This window comes from Rhamphochromis sp. 'chilingali' (genome assembly GCF_963969265.1).
Source record: "Rhamphochromis sp. 'chilingali' genome assembly, chromosome: 9".
Classification (NCBI taxonomy): Eukaryota; Metazoa; Chordata; class Actinopteri; order Cichliformes; family Cichlidae; genus Rhamphochromis; species Rhamphochromis sp. 'chilingali'.
The window spans coordinates 14448564-14466049 of NC_137936.1; the positions used below are offsets into that span (position 1 = coordinate 14448564).

The following is a 17486-nucleotide window of genomic DNA, read 5'->3' on the forward strand; positions in this document are numbered from 1 at the left end:
CATGGAGTGGTGTCTGGTGACTAAAGTTGCTCAACCATAATTCAACACAGTTAAAATTAGGCTCCCACCCAGCCAACCACCCGGAGCATGCATGATATCCGATGTGCTATACTTTGAGTGCAGGAAGGGTGTGGTCACATGGGAAAGGGCAAAGTCTTATCTGAATGATGAATTTGATTATTTATTATAATGTTAATTGCTCACATTAAGTAGGGGCTGATATTTTATCCTGGTTACGGATAAAACTCAACACTGAGTCTCAAGGCCATTCTGCTTTAACACACAGATCAGTTACTTTGTGTAGCATATACAATACCATAAATTACATAATATTTAACTGTACTAGTGTGCAAATGAGGGGAAGGAGGAGTATGCCAGCCCAAGAAGAAGAAAATAAAGAATTGAACTGCCTGTAGACAGCTATAGATATTTTTTTAAATACAGTTATTTTTAAACCATTTATATTTCTTAATATATCTAATACTTAAAGCAAATTGAATGTTAAAGTAATACAGCATTTAACCACAATGTGGACTAGTAAATACAGTAAAACATATTCAATATTTGTTTTAGATCAGTAAGCTCCCGATAGCTTAAAGTTTCTTATATAAGTAGAAAAATTATTATAATGCGAGATATTAGACTTGATGCCCTAGTCATGTACCCTACAGTAATATTGTACGGATAGTTGAAAGCATCTAAAGTAACCAGCAGCACACTGATAATGGTGTCTGCAGATTTTTTAAAAATTAACTCAGTTTGTCTCCTTTTGCTTCCACACGGCGTTGCCTCTTCCACAAAGCTCCTCAGTTCAATACAATTGAACATGTTTTATTTCAGAGGCTGGTTTCATTTATGACTGACCTGCGAGGAGCTGACAGTTTGTTGCAAAAGGCCATTAAGAGGGTGGATAACAGAAACCCAATGGACACAGCTCAGGTAACATATATATATTTATACTGTATTGTTATTAAATTGGTGTATGCACCACACGCTTATATTTTGGCTTTGTATTTTGCATAAAACAGGAAGTGCAGCAATGCATTGAAGAACAGAGGATTTCAATGAAAGAAATGCTGGAAGATGCTAGACTGGTGACTTTGCAAAGGGAAGGAGGGGCTTTTCTGGCCAGGATGAAGAAAGAAGAGTTCAGATTTCCACAGTCTGAGGACTACAGGTGTCAGATATGATTTGTCACTGAATGATATTCTTCTTTTTTAACTTGTATTAATCTATATAACATGCTATAGAAAATCCAAGGGCTGTTTTATTTGCACTTGCCATACTTGGCAAATTTATGTGCACATTGCATTTGGAAGGGTAATGGGTGAAGCCATCCTGGGTATCACCAAACTTTACTAATCGGAATGATAACATGTAGGATTTCTCCTCCCTAATGGGAAAAAAACGACATGCATTTGAGGTAGAAGTCAATTAATGACCATTTTTAGATGCCTACACAGTCCTGGGAATATCTCTACTGTAATTATTCCAGCTAAGTGAAAACAAAAAACTGCTGGCTGCATGGCTGTGTGGGTGGCTGCAAAATGTTGTTTATATTAAATATTAACAACTAGTTTCATTTGTTTTACTTACCAGCAGGAAGCATAGTAAGTTATCCATGAAATGTTACCATAAATCATAGAATAACGACTATTAAACATATTTATTTTAATTGCTTTTTGCCTTGTTAAAAAAATAAAAAAAAAACACACCCCAGTAAAAACTGCATGAATCTTATTTGTGGTTTTAAACTAGAATTAAAGAGCAAACAGATTTTATTTGTCTTAACTTAAAGGCCCAAAAAGAGATGTGCAGCTACCACTAAACTCGTAAAAAATAGCTGTGGCAAAACAGGATTATTGTGTTTTAAAATACTTTTTAGTTTGGAAATTTTTTATAGCGTGCTTCTTTTATACGAACAAATTCCAAAAATCTGGTGATTTTGAAAATCTCATAAAGTCATATTTTATTCGCAAGAGAACACAGAAAACATGAAATGTTTGAACTGAGATGGATATTGAACATTTTGAATTGAATAGCAGTGACCCATCTAACACAAACAGCCTTTCTGCCAGCTGTAAATGAAAAATGAGATAAAGAAGATCGAGGACTGTTGTGCAACCAAGTATTTTATATCAGATAACAATGGGTCAACATTCCTCTCCCAAAGGTCCAGCAGCCGGTGTCCTCATTTTGATGTTCCCAGATGTTTACAGACTGTTGTTAAAAGAAGAGAGGGTGTTACCCAGTTTTAAACATGGCCTGTTCTTAAATTTTTTTGAACCATGTTGCTGCCATCAAATTCAAAACGACCTTGCCTTTTTTCCTAGACTGGGAGTAAACATTTTTCTGTGTTCTAGTCTGGGTCAAATATGAGGTTGGCAAATCATTGCACTCTGTTTTTATTTACATTTTATGCAGTGTTAACAACAGTTTCAGAATTGGGTTTGCAATTAAAACAATAAAACAAGGACAGTGTCACATGATGGCTGTCAAAAACTGCCTGGCGTGATGCTGATTAAAAAGCCATTTCCCTCCCTGCATGACAAACGCAACCTCACAGTCAGTCTTAAATGTTTTCTCCTCGTGTTGCAGAGACGCTTTGGAGTCGGTGACAAGTCTTTATAACCAAGTGGAGGAGAAGCTCCACACACTGGTGATGAGATCAAACGAGTCCCTCCAACAGCTGGAGTTCCTTTTCAGGCTTCGAGAGGTGGAAGCCAAAATCAGCACGGTATGTCTAGTAATCTTAGTCTGTTTACAATATTAGAATCTACAATATGTGTTTAAACATCTAAAAGTTATGTGACGATAAACTCACAGCTGGTAGCCACATGTACAAAGTGTAACCGCATAACCAGGGCTTTGTGTCTTGTAGGCTGGGATGTGGTTCAGCACAGAAGGTGAACAGAGACTGAAGGACTCTTACCCAATTGATGATACCCAGGCTTGCACTGAAAAGGATTTGGAGCACTTCCACATGTTCCTTACTCAGTCTAAGGTATCACCTAACGGCAAAGAAATTAGAGATAAGAAAACTTGCCCTCTTTTGGCTGATCAAAGTTGATATCAGTAATATCAGTAAACTGCAGAAGCGGAAGGAAATTGATTTCACTTAACATTTTCATCGTTTATCACAGGAAAAACAGCAGAATGCCTTGATCCTAGCTGCAGAGGCAGAGGGCATTTTTGAGTCCAGCGACAGCAGCCCTGCAAGAGATGTTTTTCAAACTCTCGTCAACACTTTCAGATCTAATGTAGAAGACTTCATGCTGCGTGCACAACAGAGATCCAAAGAACTGGACGCGCTTGTGCACGTTTACGCCTTTTGTGAAAAGGTTTGTGTTTTGTCATTGCTCCTGACTATTTTTATTAACGTCCCTTTCCCCCTTGTAAACATTTTTACTGATGACTTTCCATTTCCTTTCACTCACTCTCTCTGTCTAGGCATCTGCCCTGGCCAAAGAATGCAGTCATTCTTTGGAGCAGGTAGAGCAGGGGTGTTACCCAGCTCAGACTTTAAGTACACTCCAAATGTATGAGCAGAGATTAGGTGGTGAATTCTCCACCCCTCACTTCCAGGCTGTGAAAGCTAAAGCCTGCGCCTTGGGATCAGGGGCTTCGGCAGCAATGAGAGTGTGGAATGCAGCTTGGGCCCAGTGCCGAGAAGTCAGGCAGCATCTTAAGGAGATGCAGAAGAAGAAAAAATACATAGATAAGAACCAGATCCAGAAGACCACAGCTGCAAAGTCTCCAGGGGAACATGGAGAAATGGAGAAAGAGGAGAAAGGGAGTGTGATAGCAGAGGCAGAGCATTCCTTAACCCCACAGCTTAGCACCAGTGCTGTGTGCCTCAACTGCAACGACTTCAAAGAGAGCAAAAACAAAGAGTCTAAAGAGCTGCATTTACCAGAAATGCCTGATAAAAATGGAGAAAATACTTCTGATTTCTCTCTAAACACTGACTCCCACCAAGAGAGCAAGTTGAGGCCAAGAGAGCATCACAGTGAGACAGATCTAAGAGATGTAAACTCAATGAAAGGGAGCGAGGATTTTCCTTCACACCAACCTTTAAGTCGATCTCTAAGCGAAGGCTCACATGTCTGCTCTTATCTGACGAGCGTTCCTGGCTTTTCGCCTTTAAATGTGAGTCACAAGCACTGTCATAGTAAGACACAGTCACTGGAACAAAATCAGCAGCCCATCCAAAATCTCCCTTTTCCCCATAACAAGAGACTACTGCCAGGAAACCCAATCAGCAAATCACCAAGAGACAGCAATGAAGGGAAGGGTGAAGGATGTATAGACTCCAGACAGGAACCTGAAGATGTCAGGACTCCAGAGACATTACTCACACAAACAGAAATCAATGGCTGCACTGTTTTGTAAGTAACCCTCTCCCTCACCTGTAATCTAGAGCAAGATGCTGTCCAACATATGGCAAACTATATTAAATGTTTTACCCAAATGTTCCCCAGTAAGCAATACTATCGTATGAAGACATGCTACCCACGCACACACAATGTAAAACTGAGCTCACCTGGGTTTCATTTCCTGCATGTGGAACAGGAAAGTACGGAGGATCATGGAGGAGCTACTGTCCACAGAGAGGGAGTATGTGAAGGCTCTGGGTTATGTTCGAGAGCACTACTTCCCTGAGCTGGAGAGGGAAGATGTCCCTCAGGATCTCAGGGGCCAGAGGGGGAGCATCTTTGGTAACTTAGAAAAGCTCCACGACTTCCACCGACATTACTTCCTGAATGAGCTGGAGGGCTGTGTGAATGAACCCTTCAGAATAGGACGCTGCTTTCTACGTCACGTAGGTGCCATTTGTGAAAGTCTAGCTTTAAAAAAAAAAAAAAAAAAAAAAAAATTATATATATATATATATATATATATATATATATATATATATACACACACACTACACAGCTCACTAGCTGGAAACTACCGCAAACACTCAGCTCACTAGCTGTACCCACACAAAATGGCACTCTGGCCCAGAGCTCACCCTGCTCTGGGCTTAAATACCCTTAATTGCTGATGGGAGTCAGCTGTACAGGAGGGAAAGGTGGCACCTCAGGCAGGAGGTAGTGGGACACGCCCACACAGGCACCCTCAGGAGAGAGAGAGGCCCTGCTAGGGCCGTAACAATATATATATATATATATATATATATATTAGGGGTGCAACGATACACAAAATTCACGGTTCGGTTCGATACTTTGGTGTCACGGTTCGATATTTTTTCGATACAAAAAATGTTCATGCCTTTTTAATTTGTCATTTATTAAAACTCGCCCTGTGTGTGGGGCTGGACGGCGTCAACATGTTAACGAGCTAACTGCGCTAACGCACCAGTTCCCACCAATGTAATTGAGCATTGCGTGGCACATCCGACATACTGTTTTACTTTTGTCCATGACGCGCTTCAGGGTCATACGTCACATGAAAACCAAAATAGTTCCAAATGCCAGATCTGAATGAGGGTGGGGAGGTTCAATTTGCCATGTTACAACGAGCTTAGCTTCTGTCTTGCTAGCTTGCGCTGCGCTCAGTGGATCTGCACTAGGGATCGTATCGTTTAGGTTTTATCCGATACCGGTGCCAAATCGGTACTTTTGAAACGGTGCCGGTGCTCAAACGGTGCTCAAACCGGTGCTTAAAGAATGGAGAAAACACAAAATTGGTCCAAAAACCTCTCATGTTCAGCTGGTTTTTGTAAAAAGATAACAATGTTAGCCTTTTCTGCAGCTATGGGGCATATATGGTATCACTCTTGGCTGGAAGCAGTGCTTAAACAATGGAAAAAACACAAACTTTATCCAAAAACCTCTCATGTTTAGCCGTTTCCCTCTTTTTCTTTGGTCATTTTAGCCTTTTTTGGCCAGGGTGAAGGGAGTATCTGCCATCAAACAAGAAGACAGCCGCATGTAGCTATGATGATGTTTGCTAGCTCACCTTACCTGCATTAATGTAATAACGTGGTTAGCCTACTCAACGTAAATTACACACGAACAACATTAAGCTACTCACGCAGAGAAGAACGGCTGCTGCTGTCGTCATCATCCGTCATCATTTCTGCTACACTGGCAGGGCTAGGGGCCAGGACTCTATTCTTCGTGTTTTTGGGGATGTTGCTAACTCCGGGTCTGATAACAGGCACCACACCCGCAGTAGATGCGCTTGGTGTGAGGTCTCGCAGCAAGCTATCAAATACGCCGCATTTCTTGGCTTTTAAAAAAACCCGCTATGCGTCGCCAGGTGTTTCATCGGATTCGAGGTGTTACCTCCTTTGACAGTATCACAGTATCAGCTTAAAGCACTTGTTGCAGGCTGCTGAGTTTGCATATTTTGCTGTGAAGTACAGCCAGACTTTTGACCGCTTCGCCTTGGGCATTTTTAATCTGTAGCTCTGCTCTAAAAGAACGTACGTACCTTGACCCGCCTACTATCCTCGGAAACGTAAAATGATTGGCTAGAAGTGTATCACAGCTCAGGAAAAAAAGCACCGAAATAAAGCACCGAAATGTGCGCTGCTTTTCGGTCTGGTTACTACCATTTATGTCAGAACCGACACCGGTACCCATCCCTAATCTGCACTCGACAGTGCAGCCTAGGCAGAGTAGTTGAACGCATATTCACTGAGCGCTCAACACAGACAGCATCTTCAGAAGAAAAGTTGATAAAAATAAATTTAAAAATGTGTATTGTTCATACATATGCGTACCAGACCGAGAGCACTGTATCGAACGGTTCACTATCGATAGGATTATTGTTGCACCCCTAATATATATATACACTCAACAAAAATATAAACGCAACACCTTTGTTACTGCTCCCATTCCCCATGGGATGGACGTAGAGACCTAAAATTCATTCCAGATACACAATATAACCATCCCTCCCAAACAGTGGTCACAAATCAGTCCAAATGTGTGGTAGTGGGCACATCTGCTATATTGAGATAATCCATCCCACCTCACAGGTGTGCCACATCAGGATGCTGATCTGACATCATGAGTAGTGCACAGGTGTACCTCAGACTGCCCACAACAAAAGGCCACCCTGGAATGTGCAGTTTTTTGCGCTATTGGGGGTCTGGGGACCCAGAACCGGTCAGTATCTGGTGTGACCACCATTTGCCTCATGCAGTGCAACACATCGTCGCATGGAGTCTATCAGATTGTCAATTGTGGCCTGTGGAATGTTGGTCCACTCCACTTCAATGGCTGTGCGAGGTTGTTGGATATTCGTGGGAACTGGTACACGCTGTCGTATACGCCGGTCAAGCACATCCCGAACATGCTCAATGGGTGACATGTCCGGTGAGTATGCTGGCCATGCAAGAACTGGGACATTCTCAGCTGCCAACTGCCCTGAACAATGTGAACCATGATTCATCCGTGAAGCGCACACCTCTCCAACGTGCCAGACGCCATCGAATGTGAGCATTTGCCCACACAAGTCTGTTACGGCGATGAGCTGGAGTCAGGTCAAGACCCCGATGAGGACGATGGGCATGCAGTTGAGCGTCCCTGAGACGGTTTCTGACAGTTTGTGCAGAAATTGTTTGGTTGTGCAAACCAATTGTTCCAGCAGCTGTCTGGGTGGCTGGTCTCAGACGATCTTGGAGGTGAACCTGCTGGATGTGGAGGTCCTGGGCTGGTGTGGTTACACGAGGTCTGCGGTTGTGAGGCCAGTTGGATGTGCTGCCATATTCTCTGAAACGCCTGTGGAGACGGCTTATGGTTGAGAAATGAACATTCAATGCACGGGCGACAGATCTGGTTGACATTCCTGCTGTCAGCATGCCAATTGCACGCTCCCTCATTGCTTGTGGCATCTGTGGCATTTTGCTGTGAGACAAAATTGCACATTCCAGGGTGGCCTTTTGTTGTGGGCAGTCTGAGGTACACCTGTGCACTACTCATGATGTCAGATCAGCATCCTGATGTGGCACACCTGTGAGGTGGGATGGATTATCTCAATATAGCAGATGTGCCCACTACCACACATTTGGACTGATTTGTGACCACTGTTTGGGAGGGATGGTTATATTGTGTATCTGGAATGAATTTTAGGTCTCTACGTCCATCCCATGGGGAATGGGAGCAGTAACAAAGGTGTTGCGTTTATATTTTTGTTGAGTGTATATATATATATATATATATATATATATATATATATATATGTATGTATGTATACACACTGTTTCTTGAATCATTAAATCATTAGTTTTTCCATGAAACAATCGGTTTAAGTTTTGGCAGCTGTTTAATGTTTAGTACTACCTCACGGTTTTCAAACACCAAGTAATTTCCCGATTGATGTGTAATAAAATTGCTTTCAAATGTGTCCTGACTTTATGCCAGTGTCTTTAGCTTCCAAGAATTTACTGGAATTATGGTACACTGCTTGGGATGTAGTGACATACTTCCACACAGAGTCCCGACTAATCATCTGCATTTATTTTCCATTTTAGAGAGAAAGCTTTGCTTTGTATGCCCTTTACAGCAAGAACAAGCCCCAGTCTGACAGTCTCCTGATCAATCACGGGCAGGCTTTTTTCAAGGTGAGATCACAAATGTGGACCTTCTCTCCAGGATGCCACAGATATGTAGTCGCTATATAGGATGCTATCAAAAAACGCTGTTGTTTCAGGAATAAAAACATCTCTTTGTATACCTCTGAACCTCTCTAGTGCTATTTTTTTTTTTACATTTTATTTATTTTTTGTATTTATTTTTTGTTTTTTTTGTTAAATTGCCCAGTAGATGCCTCATTCTGACCACTTGCAGTCGTGCATGTGTGATTAGAGCAGAAGACGTGTCAAAACGTAGACCCTTCAAGTCTTGTTTTGGAGAAGAGATGACAAATCTGTCCTCTAAGGCAATGCTGAAATTCCAAATACATTGCAATATTGTATTGTATTGTATTGCTAGTGGACTGAATGGGACTTGCAAGAAGTGATGTAATCAGGAGCGCTGGATGCAATTCAGAGGTACACATGTAGTCATATTTAAATTAGTTAAGGTGTTGACTGCACCTCATTAAAAGTTTGTAGAGTGATATAGTTATTACAAATCCTGTAATAAGGATTTTATGAGAATTCCTTTAATAGCTATGTTGGTGGAGAAACTGACTGACTGAAGCTGACAGATTTTGCCATTATAAAAGGCATTTATTCAAAAAATGTTCTTCTAATCTCACTCATCCAATGTCCCATCACACACACGCATGATTTTAACCATGTCATACACCTTTTTTAGCCTGTACAGATATTCACCAGACCTTTTATAACAATACTGCTTTGTTTCCTCTTTTCTCGTACCAGCAAAAGCAGCTGAAGCTGGGGGATAAAATGGACTTATGGTCATACCTGTTGAAGCCTGTGCAGCGCATTAGTAAGTACAGTTTGCTGCTGCAGGACATGATGAGGGAGTGCGATCCGGGACAAATCAGAGAGATAGCTGAGCTAAAGGCAGCCCTTGAGGTCATCCACTTCCAGCTTCGTCATGGCAACAACTTGCTGGCCATGGACGCCATCCACCACTGTGATGTAAGAAGGACTCTGGTAGCGTTAGCTTTAGTTCTGTGTAATTTGATTATCATGATTACAAGATGTGAAGTTTTTAAGTGTTATATGCATATTACAAAATATAGTATGAATGTACACTGGTTTGTCATGCTGTTGTGCAACATCTATGGAGTTTAAGCAGCAAAGTAGGGAAACAGGTACAGGCAGGTCAATATAAATACTCAGAAACATTCATCATTTCTTGGTTTTGTGCAATAGCACTGCTAAGACAGAACATGCATAGGAGAGGCTAGGATATGATTAACAAGGAGAATTCATTAGCCTCATTCATAGGAATCCAAAGTGAGGTGGTGTGTGTGTGGTGGTCTGGAGCTCCATTATCTGAGAGCCCAGAAGGAGGGGGTGAAGATTCACAGGAATTTTGTGGGTTATTTTGTTAACTTGATGACCTCTCTCCTGTCAAAAGTAGTTAAAAGGTTCAGTATCTTGCTTTGCTGCTTAAATTTATTTGATTTTTTCTTTAGCTGAATTTAGAAGGTTGATAATTATTCAAAGGATCGTACATTTAAAATGTAGTTTTTTGCATTTTTGATGGGTACAGCACTGCAAATGACCCTACTGAGCCACACTTAATAACTCTTTTGTGTACTACAGGTTAATCTAAAGGAGCAAGGGCAGCTGATTCGTCAGGATGAGTTTTTGGTAACTTTTAGGAAGAAGAAATGTTTCCGTCACATTTTCCTTTTTCAAGAACTCATCCTCTTTAGCAAGACAAGGAAGACTGACATTGGAAATGACACATACATCTACAAACAGTCATTCAAGGTACACGTACTGCGCAAAACAGAATTTTTTTGTGATTCATCACAGCAAATGAAAGTTCATTCAAGAAACTTCCCCTTTATAACAAGTCACTATAAAATTACTTATTGCAAACTGCAAATGACTGTTATAGTGACAGATTTTCCATTTGGTGTCATAACTTAGGACAATTTCCTCTTTGCATACATGAAGGGGAAGACTCACAACGCATACAAACCAGCTTGGCCTTTACCGGAACCTTTATCCAATGTGACACATAATATAGAACTATACTCAGTAGTGTATATCAAAAACAATTACCAGTCACAATATTTTGACGAAGTTTTTCTGAATAATTCAATAATATGTGTTAATATACCCATAAACCTTGAGCTGCAACTTATAAAAACAGTCCTTTTGTGAAAATTTGCAAGTACCCTTACTTAAGAGTCACTATTTTAACACAGCTCAGCTCTTTATTTTAAGTCCTGTCTGGCACACTGATACTCCTCAAGAGGACTTGGATATTTGCCTGTGGTTTTACAAATGTACCAAAGTGCTTGCTGTATTTACAAAAACCTATAATCTAACACAAACACATTATCTTTCTCTGTATTCAGACCTCTGACATAGGAATGACACAAAACACCGGTGACACCGGTTTGTGTTTTGAGATCTGGTTCAGAAAGAGGAAAAGTCAGGACACATACACTCTGCAAGCAGCCAGCCGTGAAGTGAAGGAGGCTTGGGCCAGGGACCTGGAACGGATACTCTGGGAACAGGCTATACACAACAGAGGTACGGCACCTACATATAAACACACACCAATTACTACATTTGGAGGATTCATTTCATAAAAGAAAAACAAAAAACAAAACCCAGCGCAGCATATCTAGCTGCACAATTAGTCAATGAATGTACCATTTGAAAATTACACAAATGGTTTCACATGTTATCTTTTTAGAGGTTCGTTTGCAGGAGAGAGTGTTTCTGGGTATTGGAAACAAGCCTTTTATGGACATTCAGCCCAGTGAGGCAGCCATCAATGATCGAGCCATTGACTATGTACTGATGGGGAGAGGTGAGTATTTGATGTTTTTAAATAAATTTGTGACTTCTCAGACCCTTACACGGTTTCTTGTTGTCAGAAAACAGAGGCCTGTTCTCTGTGGGATCATGTGCATCACGGGACGAGCTTCCAGGAGGGCGGCCAAAGTCTGCTGGTTCAAGGAGCAGCTCTTCTTCCTCCTCGTCCTCTGGACGGGGCTCCCTCTCCCCCGTGGGGTACTTGTGTGGACCAAAGCAGAAGGTGATTGCAGGGGTCCTTGGACGATATGCATCACCCCCAGGAGCCCTGGAGGAGGACGATCTTGACCAAGAGAGTGGAAGTCAGCATTTATTGTGTGAGTGAAACCTTGATCAGAGTAAAAAGTATGTGATACATTTTTATTACACAAAGTCAAATGACCAGTCAAATGAAGAGGGTATTTCTCAATGAACCAGAAGGAAAGTATATACTTTGATGTACCCCAAAACTTCCTATTGTTATGAGAGTGTTTCTGATGACCCCTGAACAGGTTTACAGTATCAGGGTATTGTGTTTCAAGCCTCAGAGAATTTCCTCTACAAGCTATGGGGCCAACGGTCAGAGATCAGGGCAGATTTCTTTTCAAGAGAGCCAAAGGTATTTCAATAGCAAAGCTAATTCCTAAAAAGCTGTTTGGCCCTCAGCTGTCGGCTATATTTAGGAACTTTCTCTCACCACTATGTAGTAGCGGGAGAAGTTTGTCCCGTGACATAATTGATGGCAGACTTTGATCATTCCTCAGTTCAACCAATCATGCACGTACAATTTTAACAAAGAAACTTTTCTTTGTTTCAGTGGACAGCTCAGAGTCGTCAGGCGAGAGCGTAAGCGGCTTCAGCAGTTCCAGTCACAGCTACCACTCTGCTATCGGAGGAGAGGTGGAGGACGTAATCACTGTTAAGGAGTCAGTGATTGCTCAGCCAACTGAGGCTTCCAGCATTCTTGCAGGAACCACAAAAAAAACCCAACCACCAGTTCCACCCAAACCCAAGCACAAACCAAAAGATCACAGCAAGAATCTGCCCTGCAGCAAGGTGCAGTACGGATCTGAGTAAAAGGTCATTTGGTTAAAACCAACCTGGTCATAAATCACTCACAGATGTATTCACCACTGAGTGAAGTCACTCTCATTTCTGCTTGTAAGCTGCTTTGTAGCTTACATGTGTGGTTTTGAATGTCAGTAATGAATCTTCTATTGTGACCAGTCTTAAATATTCCTTTTTAATTATTATCTCTCAGGTACAAAGCACCGCTTTTGGAAAGTCCACTGATGTTTGAGAGCTAAGATATATATAAGGTATAGTAAAAGTAATGCAGTTTTACATCACCTATATCTTTTAATGTTGCATAAAACACTAATGAAAGGGAGGCACGTGAATAATCCACTGTTCTATTGTGAGAAGCAGTTATTTTTACATTTCTTCTTCATTTCTTCATTTTTCTGCAGATGTCTAAGCAGCCTGCGAGTCTGTGCCCACAACCAAAGGAGACATCACTTTATTCCAGCTGTTACTGTAATGTTATACAACTCTGTAAATAAAGCTTCTTTTGATGTCACCACTAAAACCGTAGGTCAAGAAATCATCTGTGTGTTGTATTCTCACTATAAATGGTGATAAATGTCAGTTTGAAATACCTGACGTGGCTTTTTTTGCACTATATATTAGGTTAGTTTTATATCTTAAGCTGCAGTCTCTGTGTCTATGTGTATTTGCTATTCATAATACATTGTGAGATTACTGTGTACTCTGAAATGTGGATTTTATCATTGTTAAATAAAAACACAACATAATGCCGTCTTTTTCAAATCTATTGCCAAATGTTGTACGAATGATGGAAGCCTCAGCAGTACTCAAAGCACAACTAATTTCCTCTGGAAACAAATCCTTTGCTTTTTCTTTTAACAATTTTTTTTATAATTTCACATATTACCGGTCTGAAGATATTGTTACATGACTTTCATACTGAAATACACAATATAAACAGTGATGTTGCCTGTTTGCTTTTGCATGGCCTTTTTCACACCTCAATATGAAAACATTTGGTGACCAAAGTGGCGACATTAGGAGCTTAACTGCCAGGTCAGACTTACACTAGCTGGACAAAGTAAATGAGCCATCAGGGCATCATCATCATCACCACCATGTTTTGAGTACCTCCCTCAAAAAACAGAAATTGAGTGGTTGTTAAATTTACAAAAGTCTAACTTGTAATTTGAACAAAATACTTTCATGTTTCTAGTAAGAGTGGTTAGTTACCTTGACTCTCGAAATGCAGAAGATCCCATGAGATTTCAAACCACAGGAAAACCACTGGGGTTTAACCTGTCAAGGACAAAAATGTAAAGAGAACTCTGTATCAAGCCTTGTAATCAAGCCTTGTAACCCGCACTGTATCAACCCTGATAAAGTTGAGAGATAGATGGAGTAGAATTTCTTATAAATCCTTTAAAATGTTATGTTAACCTGATTCTAGACTTTGTTGAACACTCGAGTATTTTGTCAGACTAACGTAATTTGCATGGGTTCGATCCACTATGTCAAATTTAGTTGGGCTCAACTACAGCAAATAAATTGACTCTTTATTAATTAAGTTAGTACAACTCAAGTATATTAAGTTAGAATAACAGATTTGCATAATATGAAAATAAAGCAATTTAATCGCGTGGAAAAATTTTCCATAATTTTTTTTAATGTTCATTCAACGATTTTTTTTTCAGTGCTCAATAAAAATTACATTTACCTTTCTCCCGTGTTTCTACCACCCTGTTGCTCGTGTGTATTGACACATAAAAATTCTTTTGAAATTTACTGTTGAACTAATCGGTCTCTCTGTACCTGTGACTCATAGAAAAATTTACCCAAGCTGATGCTCATGTCAACACCACTTATGAAAAGCTCCCGGCTGTGTGAAAAACCTAAAGTGTTTCTAACATCTGTCTACTTTAGCTGGTGTTTAAGTCTATGGCAACTCCAACAATCAAAAGATAAAACACTGTAAACTAGTGTGATGATTTCTCCCACTCTCTGGTTTGTGTCCTGGGAGAAATCACAGCTGTTGTCATTCAGCTAATTGTTTAAGGATGGCCTGATGAATAACATTTGCTCTCTTCTCCCCGTCAGATAAGCTCATTTTTTGTTTTGTTTTTTAGGTTTGATTTGGGTTTATTTCAAGGGTTTAACCACTGTATCTTTCTTTTCAGATAAAATCCATGATTTATTTATTTATTACTGTTGCACTTCATTATCTGTGTGGTCTCCCTGTTTTTTTTGTCTAAACTTGGACCTGGTTTGTGACACTGAGGGCTTGTCCATTTTAAAATGGGCAAAAACTGGGTTTCCAGCCTGTTTTGGGTGACTATTAGAAAGGCTTATTTGTTGTCACTAGAGCAAGTCTGGGAGATCCATATCAATTTGTGGGTTGGTGAAGAACGCACTAGTTTGGTCAGTGTTTTTGCTCATCTGGTTTATTTTCTTGTACAGCAGTTGGTTCTTTGTGAATGGTTTGGTGTTAGAATAAGATTCGTTTGCTAGGTGTTTATATAATGGGTTTCATAGGTAACCTGTAGGAATCCACTGTGTTAGTGTAGTGTAGTGGGGAACGTGTGAACAACTCATTGTTTCCAGTTGCTTTTTTAAGCCACCGATTTAGAGTGTGTAAGAATGCCATACAAGTAACTATCTGAATGCTAGGCTTGAGTTGGTTATTTCTTTTGTGAAAGAGCTTGTTTTGCTTTTTCAATTTAATTCAGTTTTGTTTATACTGTGTCAAATTACAACAACAGTTGTTTCAAGGCGCTATACATTGTTTGGTAAAAACCCTACAATGATACGAATAAAACAGAAAGGCAGCAATCATATGATCCCCTACGAGCAAACGCTTTGGCAAAAGTGGGAAGGGAAAAAACTCCCTTTTAACAGGAAGAAACCTGCAGCAGAACCAGGGTCAGGGACGGGCGGCCATCTGCCAAGGTCAGTTGGAGTGAGAGAAGAAAGAGAGGACAAAAGACATGCTGTGGAAGAGCGCTGAGATTAATAATAAGTAATGCTTCAGAGAGGTGTAAACACAATCAGTTATTAATTCATGTACAAACAGGGACTTGGAAGAGAGAGACCTAATGTTTAGTTATCCACATTCAACTGTTTTACTCTTTGGTGCAATTGTGGAAACTGTATTATTCTTTCTTTGTGATTTTTTTTTTTATGTTTAAGTCATTTTGCTGATCTTCAGTTAGTTTTTTTGTTGTTTTGGAGCAGACGCAGTCTCTTAGGGGGTTTTGGGGGGATAACAGGTGGAGAGAAGCTGCAAAGAGGTGTGTAAGACTGCAACTCTGCTTCTTGGTCTCAACTCTGGATTGAGCAAATTGGTGGTAAAACAGATCACTTCCATAGAAAATGTTGGGGAACATGAGCCAACTGCTGCAACTAGTGAGTCACTAACAGTGCAATATGAGAAAATGGGAGGTCTAGCAGTCCAGAGGATGGTGCAATGATAAGTGCACTCTTTTTCTTCAGTGTGCTGACTGACAAAGTTCAGGAGGCTTATGCTTCATATATATATGACATGTTATCCTTGGGTGTTCTGAAAGGCACTATTTTCAAATAAAATCTGTGTGTGTGTGTGTGTGTGTGTGTGTATATATATATATATATATATATATATATATATATATATATATATATATATATATATATATATATACGGTGGTTAGCACTTTTGCCGCACAGCAAGAAGGTCCTGAGTTCAATTCCAACATCAGGCCGGGGTCTTTCTGTGTGGAGTTTGCATGTTCTCCCCGTGTTTGCGTGGGTTCCATCCGGGTACTCTGGCTCCCTCCCACCGTCCAAAGACATGCAGCTTGTGGGGACAGGTTAATTGGATAATCCAAATTGTCACTAGGTGTGAATGAATGTGAGTGTGAATGGTTGTCTGTCCCTGTGTGTTAGCCCTGCGACAGACTGGCGACCTGTCCAGGGTGTACCCCGCCTCTCGCCCTATGACAGCTGGGATAGGCTCCAGCGCCCCCCGCGACCCTGAAAAGGATAAGCGGAAGTGAATGGATGGATGGATATATATATATATATATATATATATATATATATATATATATATATATATATATATAATGCAAATTACTTAAATAAATGTAAAGCTGAAACTCATAAGAATAATTTCAGTGAAGCCTGTGCTAGGTTTTGTTTTTCTCAAATCAAAAGAAATTCTAGTACATGCAATAGTTGCCAATGTAAAGGAATGAATGTACTGCTCTTAAAGGAAAAAAATAAGGTTTCTAGTAAATTGCAAGTAAAACTTACTACCCTATTATAAGGTCATATTGTGTTCAAAAAAACATGTCCTCCAGTTTTTCCTGTTTCTCTGAGTCCTACTGTGGTTGAATCTGGACACAAAGGTGACTATATTTTCATTTCCAATGGCTGTGTCCCTTCCTGGTAAAAAGAAAGTGGTGGTAAAGGTCTTGAGAGGCACTGGAGAACTGCTTACTTTTGTCTTTGAATCCGTTCTCCTGTTCTATTAAAATATAAATGATGACTTTGGGATGTGTCCAGCACTACCTGTGGAGGGAGTCGGCATAATTCTGGGAAACAACCATGCTGGAGAAGGTGTGTACTGTCTGAACATGAGATTGAGAGGTTTCCTCTTTGTACAGTAACTAGAGCGATGTGTTGAAAAAAACAAAGTGATAATAGGACATATAAACTGTAGTTATTACAGTGTAGTTATCTGTCTCTTATCTATCTTTTTTGTAGTGAGTTGGTTCAGAAGCAGAAGTCTGATCCCCCTCTTAAGGTTTGTTTTGGACTCCTGCCCCTGCAAAAGTTTTTTAAAAGTATAGCTCAAGGGTACTTTGTGCAGTCCAATGTCCTGGTGCGCAGATGATTTGTGCAAGGAGATATTAGATATTAGGAGAATATTGGTCATTTAAGTTGTGGTCCCTGTTAAATTCAGAGAAAGTTTCTTGAAAGTATCCTATGAGGGTGTAGCATTACATTTAAGTGTCTGACAGACATGCAGATGGATCTACCATTATTTCTT

At 40.3% G+C, this 17486-nt stretch overlaps 1 protein-coding gene across 3 annotated transcripts in view; it reads left to right on the forward strand.

Annotated features, from left to right (window-relative positions):
* Window positions 1-13224, forward strand: part of quob (quattro b) — a 28018-nt gene extending 14794 nt beyond the window's left edge. Inside the window, exons 9-25 of one of the 3 annotated variants that reach the window (XM_080891207.1) lie at window positions 841-939; window positions 1029-1177; window positions 2599-2737; window positions 2882-3004; window positions 3144-3341; window positions 3451-4149; window positions 4237-4388; window positions 4573-4822; window positions 8489-8578; window positions 9341-9565; window positions 10199-10369; window positions 10966-11143; window positions 11310-11426; window positions 11494-11748; window positions 12228-12466; window positions 12672-12729; window positions 12880-13224. In XM_080891207.1, coding sequence (XP_080747333.1) covers window positions 841-939; window positions 1029-1177; window positions 2599-2737; window positions 2882-3004; window positions 3144-3341; window positions 3451-4149; window positions 4237-4388; window positions 4573-4822; window positions 8489-8578; window positions 9341-9565; window positions 10199-10369; window positions 10966-11143; window positions 11310-11426; window positions 11494-11748; window positions 12228-12466; window positions 12672-12710 — 3123 coding nt within the window. In that variant the 3' untranslated portion in view covers window positions 12711-12729; window positions 12880-13224. Of the gene's footprint in view, window positions 1-840; window positions 940-1028; window positions 1178-2598; window positions 2738-2881; window positions 3005-3143; window positions 3342-3450; window positions 4389-4572; window positions 4823-8488; window positions 8579-9340; window positions 9566-10198; window positions 10370-10965; window positions 11144-11309; window positions 11427-11493; window positions 11749-12227; window positions 12491-12671; window positions 12730-12879 lie in introns of all 3 variants that reach the window. The other 2 variants (XR_013972749.1, XM_080891206.1) reach the window with 2 other exon arrangements.
* Window positions 13225-17486: the final 4262 nt, after the last annotated feature.